Source organism: Ostrinia furnacalis, unplaced genomic scaffold (assembly GCF_004193835.3).
Source record: "Ostrinia furnacalis isolate ACB-3 unplaced genomic scaffold, ASM419383v2 OfSCF1125, whole genome shotgun sequence".
NCBI classification, from domain to species: Eukaryota; Metazoa; Arthropoda; class Insecta; order Lepidoptera; family Crambidae; genus Ostrinia; species Ostrinia furnacalis.
The window spans coordinates 112,418-124,186 of NW_021131364.1; the positions used below are offsets into that span (position 1 = coordinate 112,418).

The 11,769-nt window shown below is 37.9% G+C and overlaps 1 protein-coding gene across 1 annotated transcript; it reads right to left on the reverse strand.

Annotated features, from left to right (window-relative positions):
* Positions 1-702: 702 nt before the first annotated feature.
* LOC114351258 (uncharacterized) lies at positions 703-2,487 on the reverse strand. The gene is made up of 3 exons (XM_028302397.1): positions 2,094-2,487; positions 1,837-2,001; positions 703-1,382 (listed from the first exon to the last, which is right to left on the reverse strand). The coding sequence occupies exons 1-3, from the start codon at positions 2,373-2,375 to the stop codon at positions 1,002-1,004; spliced, it is 828 nt and encodes a 275-aa protein (XP_028158198.1). The 5' UTR covers positions 2,376-2,487; the 3' UTR covers positions 703-1,001.
* Between the last annotated feature and the right edge of the window lie 9,282 nt (positions 2,488-11,769).

Sequence of the window (11,769 nt, forward strand, 5' to 3'; positions counted from 1 at the left end):
CTAATTCTGTTTCTAGGCGCGTTAATAAACATCCCAAGTGGTGTCGGGCCATTTTAGCGATAATAATACGATACTTCAAGCAATTTGAGATGCAGAATAATTCATCCGTCTGGTTATGAAAATGGAAAAGAAACTGGAGCGGCTAGTTGGGGCCATTATATTGTTCTAGAATAATATCAAACTGATATAAAAATATCTACACCAGCTTGATTCAAAACGTCTCCATGTTAAATAATAATAACATGAATAGCATTTTAGCATTTTATTATAATATGAAACTGATATGATATTATTTTTTTTCTTTTATATATTTCTAAGTTAGTTTTTTAGTAAAACATTTTATTTTTATAGTCCTTATAATTAATAATAATTATCTTTATGAATATCGTGGTCGTTTTTAATTAGACAATCAATTTCTTTTCAAACCACTTCTAAAGCTGTTTTTATCAACTTACTACAATTGTCTATAAACATTTATCGTGCACTCATTTAACATCAAACAACAAGTATTTATGTTCCTATCAGCTCAACACGAACAAAAACATCACTATCGCAACAGTGCGCCACCGAGTCGGTATTATCGCGGCTCCGCTTCAGAGCCCACCACAGGCGTTCCACATTGCACGAAACACGAATACATCGATGTCCAGAATAACCTGACCTCTGATTCCACCATACTTTTCCCCTCGCGAGCACTGAAGTGAGCGAACTCGAGGGGACAGGCGCGGCCCTCGATAACTGGCCGCGCGACGCCGCAAACATCTCCTCGCGAATTCTGCGCGCCTAGTACCCTGCGTACAGTGCGGCAGTTGGCGACCGCGCCGCAAACCGCAGCGGCGGCTGCCGGCGTTGCTGGTTCGACCCAAGTTCACCGTGGGAGGGGGTCCCTTGGCAACAGCCCCTTTATCGAGAATACCTACGCATTCACCGCCCGGCAAGCAACTATATACGAAATGAAAAACATCGGCCACTTTACAAACTACTTTTATTATCTTGCTTTGTCACAATTTTGTATTGGCGAGACTGGTTTGTGGGTCTAATTTTCGCAGTCTCCCATAGAATATTACGTCCGAGATTATTTTTTCTGCGATGTACCGCTGCATGGGCTCCAACTCTTTGAGCTGAAGGCCAATAGTGCGGCCGAATGTCTCGCTCTCTTTGGTCGCCTCCGATTCGTCCGTGGTACTTTTTATTTCAGGTTGTGATTGTGTGACTTCCTGCTGACACGCCGTTTCTTCCCGGTTTGATGGTGTTGCTGCCTGCTGTGATTGTGTCACTTCTGTGTCCAGTGGCTCTTCATATGTAAATCTGATTTTCTTAGGTGGTGGTGTCTTTATTTCTTCGTCGCTGTCTTCGATAACTTCTGTGACATATTCTTCCTCCTAATAAAAAAAAAGTTTTAATTAGAGCATTGCCCAATTTGTAAATTGTTAATTTGACCTAAATAGATTCTCTTAATTTTACTTTTTACATAATGAAACTTACAAAATCTTAATAAAATAAAAACATCATAAAAGTCACTCGCTCTATGTTTAATGTTTATGTACCACATCCTTTACAAAACATGTTTTTGGTACATCCAGGCTCACCGCCGCGCAGTGACTAACTAGATAAACTTGTATTTTATTTTCACCTACCTGCTTAACAAAAAAAAGTCACTTCTATAAACTGCCACGCTAATTGTTATTGTAATTTAAGTTCATTAATAAGGCAAAATAATGTTTCTCTGTAAGTGATTTCATTGTCATTTGTTTTTGAGAAAATAAATACCTTTAACCACAAAAATAGCTATTTGCATAGCAAAAAATGACACGCGAGTCAGTAATTACTAGTTACCTCAATTTTTACTTCCATTATTTCATTAACTTCTGTCACTTCTGTTATTTCGCTGACGGAGCAGCTACTGGTGTCATCTCTAGTTTCATCCAAAAATGTGAACAGGTGGTAGTACCATAACACGGGGATATGCGGTTGGGCACCTTTTGCTCTGGCTGCTAAAACCTAAAAAAAGAATGTTATTATTACTGAATAACGGCCTTTTTAAATCGAATAAAAAACAGAGAAAAATAAAGAATTTGATGGAGATTTGTTACCTTTTTGTATTCCCGCCTGTAAGCATTCCTCATGTTATCAATCTTCTTTTTGAGCATTTCTTTGGTAGCATCTACGTATATGGTCCTATATTTCTGCAAAAGTATTGCATATGCTCTATCCCGTTCGTTTCTGCAGTGATACAAATGGTGCGCCTGATCCCAAATGCATGGCAGCCTTTTGAACATTTCCAACATTTCAGTGAGCATTTTCATCTCGGGTGCCGGCGGCATTTTGAAGTTGTATGAAAACAGGTCTATTACAGTCATTTCTGCGTTATTCATTAATAATTATTTCCAAAAGAAGCACTTCACACGACCGCGTTTCGCCTCGCACTGATAATCTGTCCAACGCTAACTCTGACTTCAGACCAACTGACTGATTCGTGTTTGGTCGTCAGACAAGTTTTGCCGATCGGGCCGACGCAAACAACAGTCGTGATGTCGTCGTCTCTTTCTAGCGCGTGGGGATGACAAGGACGGGGCATGACGGGGCGCAGGCGCAGGCGACGCGTTGTCGCGGTCGCAACAACAATTGGCCGTTATTTTTCTGTTTGTCGCGACCGACTTTAATAAAAGATGGTCGTTGGTCGGGTGAATGGAAATTTTTTAAACGATGCCATAGAAATGAGTCTAGAATGTAATGACTTGATTTGAATATGTCTAGTTATAAAATGGATCTAGTTTTGTACGGTATTAAGTTAGTGACATTACAATGTTTTTTTTTGTAGGACTTAATACAAATTAGGTACTTGCTAGCTATTTCCTGCGGCTTCGGCGTGTAAAAGGACAATTTTCGTTCTCCATACATGGTTTGCCTAAGAACCAACAATTTTGACATTTACTACCCGAAAGCGAAATTATACGATTCTGTGTGTAAGAACAATGATTCCTGATGGACACTTGATTAAGAATATTAAATCACAGCGATTTTATATGTTATGTTTATGACAACATGGCGTCTAAATCACATTGGTTGTATTGTGTGAATGTATGATGAACACCGAGTCGCGAAAAATGTTTTGTATTGTCGTCACGCCGAGTTGCAGCCAAATAGTGTAAAATAATAGAACAAGTTTTAGAAATACAACTCGGCATTCCACTTTTATAGTATGCCCACATATTGCACGTAGGTAAATAAACAACATGAATCATAGGTTGTTCCCATCCTTGACATCTGACACATGATTTAAACTCCTATTGTATTGTAGATATCGAAGCCAAATCGTATATAATAATAGAATGGGTTTTGGAAATGACTCGGGGTTCCACTTTTATAAAATACCTACAAATTGCATATAAATAACACGATTATGGGTTTTCTTTTCACTGTTTACATTTGACACAGATAACAAACTCCTATCTCCATGGCTACCGTCATAGTCTATGCCAAAGACTACAATATTATAAGCAAGAAGTTTCAAACCTTAGCGGCTACAGTAACCCCTGGGCCACATACATCGTGATAACATTCGGTCGACACCGGAACGAAGTCTTGCGATTATGCAAAAAAGCACCGTATTCTAATGTGGCTATACCACGTTCAGCCGGGGTTTTAATTCAACTAAAGTTCTGAATAAAGACTGGTAGAAAATACGCCGCATTGTATTAGCACTTCGTGTTCGTTAAAGCGGCTTCAGTATCATAATAGAGCCTACATAGCGTTTTCCTTCCAATAATCTCCGCAAGTAGCGCTGCATGATCTTTACAACTAAAACGGCAATAGTTATTATGGTGCCAAAATTATATGATTATTTGGCACGTTATTATACACGTTCGAAGATGTGTCATTTTCATACATTTATTATTTTCTTCATGTGCTGGAAAAAAATAGTTTCTAGCCGTCCCAGCAACTTCAATAAAAAGTTGTCTTATCCTTATCTTTAAAATCGTAATATTAATTTCTGAACGTATCCTGTTTGACACCTAATAATATTATTTGACATAGCTGGCTCGGCGAATTTCGGCAAATTAATGTTGACATTGCGAATCATGACTTTTGATAGGTTTATCATAGAATTCAGCGGGGATATCCTCGCGGAGGAAGTTCGAAAATTGGATGAACAAGATCTTATAATAATGCAAGGCCGAAACTGTAGCGCGCGTGCGCCTACGTGTAATACGGCATTTATACGATACATAGTAATACCTGGTAATACGCATCGCAATAACGTCTATGTCTATACGCGCTACGAATAGTGTATCATTTTGCATAGTCGCAAGACTTCACTCCGCTGCCGTCAAATCAATGTCGACTGAATGTTATCGCAATGTGTGTGGCTCATAGACAGTGAAAATATTCTTGAATGACAATGAAAATCAGGGTTACCATTTTGTAAGATCTCCTCACTATTGAGGGTAACAAAATAACATTAATAATCTAGCCATTAATTAGGTATTATTACCTATACGAGAAAGTAAAGCAAATTGTGGTTTTATTTTAATTTGTAGAATATTTGTAACAGTTTGTTCTATGTTTAGTTTTACAACAGAATTGCTGTTTCAGCTGCCATTGTGAAGCGCTACAATTTTTGTTTACAAAAAGTTAAAATAAGTTAAAAATAAAATTTGCCACGAAGGTGACGATGAGAAATACCCAATTATAGTCCAATTTTTAAAGTAAAGTGATTGGATGATTTTTTTAATCAAACAGAAATCAAATTACCTTTTAAAAGCGGGCTTGCTTGTCGTATGTTACTTTTACACATTTTTAATTATAAAAAATATTTGTGAAAAGAGTCAAGTGGTCTTTATTGCCAATAACTGAAAATTACCTATAGGCTTCTAATGGTCTTAAATGCGATCTCTATTTTTTTATTTAACAGTCAAAATATAAGCTTTTTTCAATCTATTGGCTTAATTCAATCTTCAAAAGGTTTACATAAAGTGAAAAAACCATTCTTACCTTGTAACTTTTGTTTAACTACTTACTTACTTTTCACGCTTTGTCGCCGGCCGGTTTCAAAGGACTTAATTTATGATTTATTGTGTGTGTGTCTTCCGGAGCCGATATTTTAATTGGTACGGGTATATTAAATATTCTTAACGCATGGCCGTAACAATTTTAGAGACCTATGCCGCTTTTTTGTAGGCTCTACAGCGCTTTAAGTTTTATGTTTATTTATTAATTTTAAGATAATGAGATACCTTCATTATCTTTTAATCCAGGAGACTTGGTTGTAACATTTTAGTTTGACTTCGTTTAATTAATAATGCGATTGAATGATACGATTAATTGTAACGGAATTTTCATTTCTTCATCATTATGTAGAGTCATAGTCATAGTTTACAAGACTATAATTTTCAATTCACAATCAAAAACATTACAGGTACCTATACTCGGTTAAAAGAAATATCACTTCATCATCGATTTTACCAACGTAGCGTAGATACCGTTTTAGTCCCATTTCTTAGTTCCCATTTAGGTAGGAGTTTCCGTAAGTCTTACGTAAATGAATCCCGTAAAATAATGATATCAAATGTAAGGCCTTTTGTGAATGAATCTATCCCGATTGTAGTTTTTAAGTTGTTACCTAGTTTAAACTTTGCCACGTCTTTTATTTGTATGAATCCATCGCAGCGGAATTTAGTTATATCCCAATACACAGCCTAATCTAAGCTAAGTTCATAATGCGGAAGGACTCTATCACTCGCTTTAAGAGTACTTCATTCACTTACATAAACAAGGCAAGGCAAAATAATTCCTATGAGAAGACAAATCCTTCCCGCCTTTGGGTTTCTATCTACACAATAGGGTTCGCTAAAGTCTTTTTGTTCGTTCGTTTCAGCCAAATGACGTCCACTGTTGGACAAAGGCCTCCCCCAAGGATTTCCACAATAACCAGTCCTGCGCTGCCCGTATCCAGGCTCTTCCCGCGACCTTCACCAGATCGTCGGTCCAACTAGTGGGAGGCCTGCCCATGCTTCGTCTTTCGGCCCGTGGTCGCCACTCGAAAACTTTTCTGCTCCAACGGCTATCGTCTCTACGTATCTGTAATCTATAATACCTGTAAAAGTCTTTTACAGGCATTAAATACATAATTAACTGTTTTGTAAGTTTTGGGATGCAATCTCGATTTCAAATCGAAAACAAATGACACTCTGCGTGTTGTCGACGATTTCAAGACGAGCTAACGTCATTCATAATTACCTCATACCGGTAATGTAGAGGTAGTTTCGAACAAAGTTAAGGAGGCTTTGGTTTAAATACCTACCTAGTCATCTTTTCGTAAGAACAACTTAACGTGAAATTGACGATACCTAGTACGTTAGAATAAACTTTCTCTTTATCTCACCTCGGAGTAATTCTGCCTAATTTCCATACTTTCCCAAATTAAAAATAACATCGTAACAACGTCGACAGCTTTTGTTTTAATATTAAAAGTTGGTATTCATTTCCCCGAGTTAGACAATAAAAGAAAATTGTTTCCATTTTCAGTGTCTGAAAACATTTCCCAATATAGGCACTCCAAGCTAGTGCCGCCTCTACGGAAAATAAATCGTTCTGAAACTAGCTCAAAACCTCCGATGTGTCTTGTTTGAGATTCAATACTGACCTCAGAGTGCCATGGCGCCTGTATCTGTTTATAGTAATGCATGGTAATTTTATGTCAATTTAATAAATTGTGACGTGTTAACTCCAGGTTAAGCCCGCCCTTCTGTCCCAGAGTACTTTGAGTACAAAGACCCGGCTTTGCTTTGAAGGGTAGGCAGTGCGGCAACAGCGCACGACCGCTATTGATCTTCCTTTTTGTGCGGCCAGCGCTTTCAGCGCTTGAAAGCATCACTCTTATAACCAGACTGCAGAAATGAAAAAGCGCTGACATCGCTTTGTTACAGAATAAAAATCGTTCCACGCACACATTTGATACGTACTTGGATTCGGTATTCAAGCGCTGTCAACGCTGCGTAAAAATTTCAGTCATAAGACGATTTGTGCTTTACAGATCTTGAAGCGCTTTAGGCAATTTAGAGTTAATGTATGTTGGTATTTTCCGAAAATACCCTGTAGCGACAGGGCATTGTGCTTGTGTGGGTGATTCCCGGGCAGAGGGCGATTGGGTTGAGCGTCTGTAAGAATGTGGATGACAGGTACAATGGGGGATTTTCCATAAATAAATTAACGGGCAAGGAGATAAGTGCTAGGTATGTATCTTGTTTTGAGGAGCTTGTATCTAAAAATAGAAACATGTATCCATAATTTATGAGGATTTGGGCAGACGATCTTCGTTTGTCCTATCGATTTTCCGAGCTTCTTCGGAGTGTTTTTACTCTATCTTGACATTTTAATTTCCAATTTGAAGTGATCACACCGTCTTTATTCATTTTTTAGTCTGGTGGAATATGTAATATTCTTGCACAATCCGTTTTAGGCTTATTTTAAAAATTATGTTTAAATTCAAGCTTAGATTCGAACCTCCGATTGTTTGAGAATCTTCAATCTTCCTCCAGTCACTACATTTTATTACTTTGCGTATCAAAAGACAGTTCCACATTCCATTTTAAGGGCTTAAAATAACAAGAAAGGATCTATTTTCTGATACCTGACTAATACTTATACTTTACTTAAGTATCTGACTGCTAGGTACAGTTCTAAAGATATCCCTACCTACTATGTTGTCTACTAGGAAACATTTCTATTTACTACAAAATGACAATGATTAGCGTTTGTAAGTAGCCTTTGACTGGCTTTGTGCTGAAGTTCATGTATCATGTCAAACGTAGAGCCATTTTTACAAGAATTACATACCCACCCAAAAGGCCTGACGCCCGTATTCACAAACGTTACTGTGAGGTTTCACAGTGCGCGTGGACGCACAGGCTGACACATGAACCAATCACAGAGCTCTATTCTCTCGATTTGCTGCTTCACTTAAGCAACCATCGTTTGTGAATACGGGCGTGAGTCTTCAGTTAATAGACGAAAGCATAACATTTGTTTGATAACTTACTACTTATAAAGATATTTTAGAAATACGTACATAAGCTTAATGTACAAAATTTGTATTCTAAGGCACAGTTTCATGATGTATAAATGAAGAATGACGCAGTACGCGAAGTATCTTTTTCAATGATACAATTTACAAGGAAAGATAATAAATATACTGCAATGAATGCTATAATATCAATGAATCTATGAGAATCTAATGAGTTAGCAAATTGCAGGGTTTATTATTCGACTTTCCTTTCCGAACGTGCCGATTTAGCGATGATTCGACATCAATGGTCAAACCAAAGAGGCTGAAAATCATGAAAGTCTTTGCTGGTAGGCCAAAGAATTAAGATTTTGAGAAACCTTACGTTCTGCTATCTATCGGCGTCACAAACATAAGAATGTATTAGAAACTATCCCGAAGTAAAAGAAATTCGCCAAAGTTCTTGTAGAGTCACGGCTGACAATGGAAATCTATAATACTCTTACACGGCTGAAGATGGCAACCTATAGTCCCCTTTGGATTACCAAGGTGACAACGGACGACTTCCCCAACTGGGGAAAGAAACTCCTTTTTAATGAAACCGGAGGATACTGTTAGGTTTTCAGAGGACGCACACCTTGTTTTTGGGAGTCCATCGCAGACGCCAACGTTTTCTTTTCTTCTTCTTCTTATTTTGTTTATGGCCAGGTTTGGAATATTACGACCAACAGAGTGATCTCCCCGATTAATAACGCTAAAGTCATAGTAATTCAAGCATTTTACATACTTGCCCTGGTGCTTCTTCTTCGGATTTATGCATCATTTTTTTAAATTAGGATGTTGTACAAAATTCGGATGCTCCTGAAATATTGTGTTTCTTTGTACCCTTTCATTAATCCTATAATACGTAAGCTATTATGAATTTGGAGAGTGAGTTGGCTACAACTACATATAATTTATTATCGACTAGGTAATCCTAGTCGATAATAATAAGGATAAATTAATTATAAGGATTACCTCTCTCTTTAAAATTACCGATAAGTAGTATTACTTCAATTCTTAAATGCGATGCATGTCAAGAATAATATTGAACGGAGCTTAATTAGCACTTAGGAGACACAGATTATAATAATTGTATAGTTCTAGAAAAATAATACAAAATATTAAGAACGATACAAGCTACATCTTCGATGCCGGCATAAATACGCAGAAGCGGTTAATTGTCCGAAGCGCATGATCAGATGCCGACGTTAATTTATGTAGACGCTGAAATATTGACTTTAAAATGATGGCACTTATGCACCAGCCATAAGAAACTTGTACTCAATTGCTCCGCGATTAACGGGACCAAACCAAAAAGGAGAGACACCAAACTTGCAAGTTGCAACTAACCGAATCCCGGATCTCGTAATATGATATTTGAGGCCAGCATTTCTCAGCGTAGATTGCTTATCACTGATCGTGAAATACAGCCTCCGAGGGCTCGCAGGCGGCGGCTGTCGTATAAATTATTGCCTTTATTGTACCCGCACAGGAGAAGCCGCGGTGCGGCCGTAAACACGTAAAATGCATGACCAATCAAAATACCAATGTCAGGTCACGCACACAAAACTACCTAACACCATAGCAATGCACAATGCGGATAGGGACGTCTTAGATGTGTGGGTGAGAAGTGCATTAAAGTGGATGCATGTGTGCGCCGGCGCACGCACTCAGACGCAGTGCTCACTGAGATGGAACACGCGTTCGAGGGATAACGGAGGGCTTACGATCTATAAAGGAAGTCATAGTATGGATACGACTTGCTTTTTGAGTAAAAATATTTTTGTATTGAAGATAGATAAAAGATTTTGAATTTTCTACGATTCGATTAAGCACTGAGTATACGTTTTTATACAGTTTCTATGGATATGATGGCGATATAGCAGCAGTGAAAATTTAAGATTACTTACTTTTAAGAATTATTTAATTTTGCATTTTCTCAATTCGTGTTTCAGGAAACAGACAGGAATTAGCATGAAATGAAAATGTTTGTGTCAATATTAACTTTACCAAAATAAAGTTTTCCAGAGAAAGCACTTTTCATGTGTGATTTATAATGACCAATTTCTATATGCTGGAACAGCTGGCGTCTGCCGTGACTTAATAAATTATCATGATTTAATCTTGGCACGTCTTATTAACCAAAGTGGGTTTGCTCCCATTTTGGTGAATTTTCAGTGATTTTTCAATTAAGTCCGGGTAAACCCCGATCGAATCAAGACTACCTATCTACTAACCACTACCGCGACGTCATTAAAAGGTTATTAAAACCTTTGTTTGTCACCTGTCATCCGCTTTGCAATGGAGGGAAGTCGAACCTTAATTTCGAACTCCTCCTGTGTTCTTCTGATTAATTTCGTTGCGGGTCCAATTAAAGTTTAACTTTCCCCCGGGATAAACTTGACCTTCATTGGTTGGGTTTTTATGGCGGTCAAGCTGTAGATCCTGGCTACACAGGAGCTTCAGTGGTGGGAACGAGAGGTGGGAATAGTCCCGTTTTACCGAGACGTCACTACTTTTGTGATGCTTAAATAATTGGAACAGTCATAAGTTCATCATCATCATTGTCATCAGGACATTTAATCACGCAGGATCGGAGCCCTCTCTCGTTTCCCAGAGGCAAATTAGATCATGTTCGCATATTAAAATTACGAAACGAATATTTATAAAGGTATGTCCACACTATCGTGAGCCAGGCGTCTCACCGACCGAGCCCCCGCCCACATAAAAAATGACATCTAAATAAATCCATTAAGGCCGAGCGGCGAGCTCTTCCTGTCTATAAGCCCCTTTATGCGCGCTAGTCTGCAGGCGCCTTTATTTTTGTTGTGACAGCGCTTAGGCCGGGAACACAACACCGACTTTTATTGGAATTGTAATAGGATTTGTTGTCGGTTGATTTGGTACAGCATTTGTGTGACATGATTTATCGGTTGGAATAAGCACTTGATAATATTGTTTTCATAACATACGCATCTGACGTTGTTTTTGACTGCGCTTAAGACTTTCGACCGAAATACAAGGACACATGGTATTTTAAAGCATATTTTAAAGCTTTGAGATTTTGGCATTAGATGTACAAACATAGGACTTTTAAATTGACTTCAATGTGACGCGTTTTGTTGCGTACATAACGGAATACAATTGGTTTTCTTTCTTTTTTATGTTCTTCATGTTTTGCTTTTGTTATCGTGATTCTTGTGAGGTTTCATTCCATCTTGTCAATCTTTATTTATGTTTTTTTATGAAAAGGTATCCCATCAGACTGAACATTTCTTTTGAATAATTTATTTACTATGATTACTAGTCATTACTATGTTTACCTACCAACAGTCTCATGCGCTCTATCCCTAATAAGGAAATGGTATCACCATTCCTTTTATCTCGCTGGTAGAGATAAAAGGACGAAAACTGTGTGTAGCTGGCCTTAAATCGCTGTTAGAAGTCTCTATGATTTGTGATGAGAAACATATTTATTAAACACACGTTTTTATGTGTCGTCGACTCAAAGAGCTTGTTGACTGCTTTTTGACGGCTTAATTGGTTTTTGTTGGGGTTTTCAAACATAGGTTTTATTGTCATCTGTTCTGGGAAATGTTTTAATTATTGCTCGCTAATAAGTTGTCTAACGGTGTGTTTTCCGCACGGGAATGTTGTAGATGAAAAAAAGTACTGATTAAGGTACTGATAGATACAGTAGATAAATGACTGCTGCTCTATCT

Bases quoted from the DNA above. Each gene is read 5' to 3' on its own strand.
- LOC114351258 (XM_028302397.1), bottom strand. From the start codon at position 2,375: ATGAATAACGCAGAAATGACTGTAATAGACCTGTTTTCATACAACTTC. The intron at 2,002-2,093 runs GTAACAAATCTC...TTCTTTTTTTAG, and splicing joins ACAGGCGGGAATACAAAAAG to GTTTTAGCAGCCAGAGCAAA. The intron at 1,383-1,836 runs GTAACTAGTAAT...TTTTTTTATTAG, and splicing joins TAATGGAAGTAAAAATTGAG to GAGGAAGAATATGTCACAGA.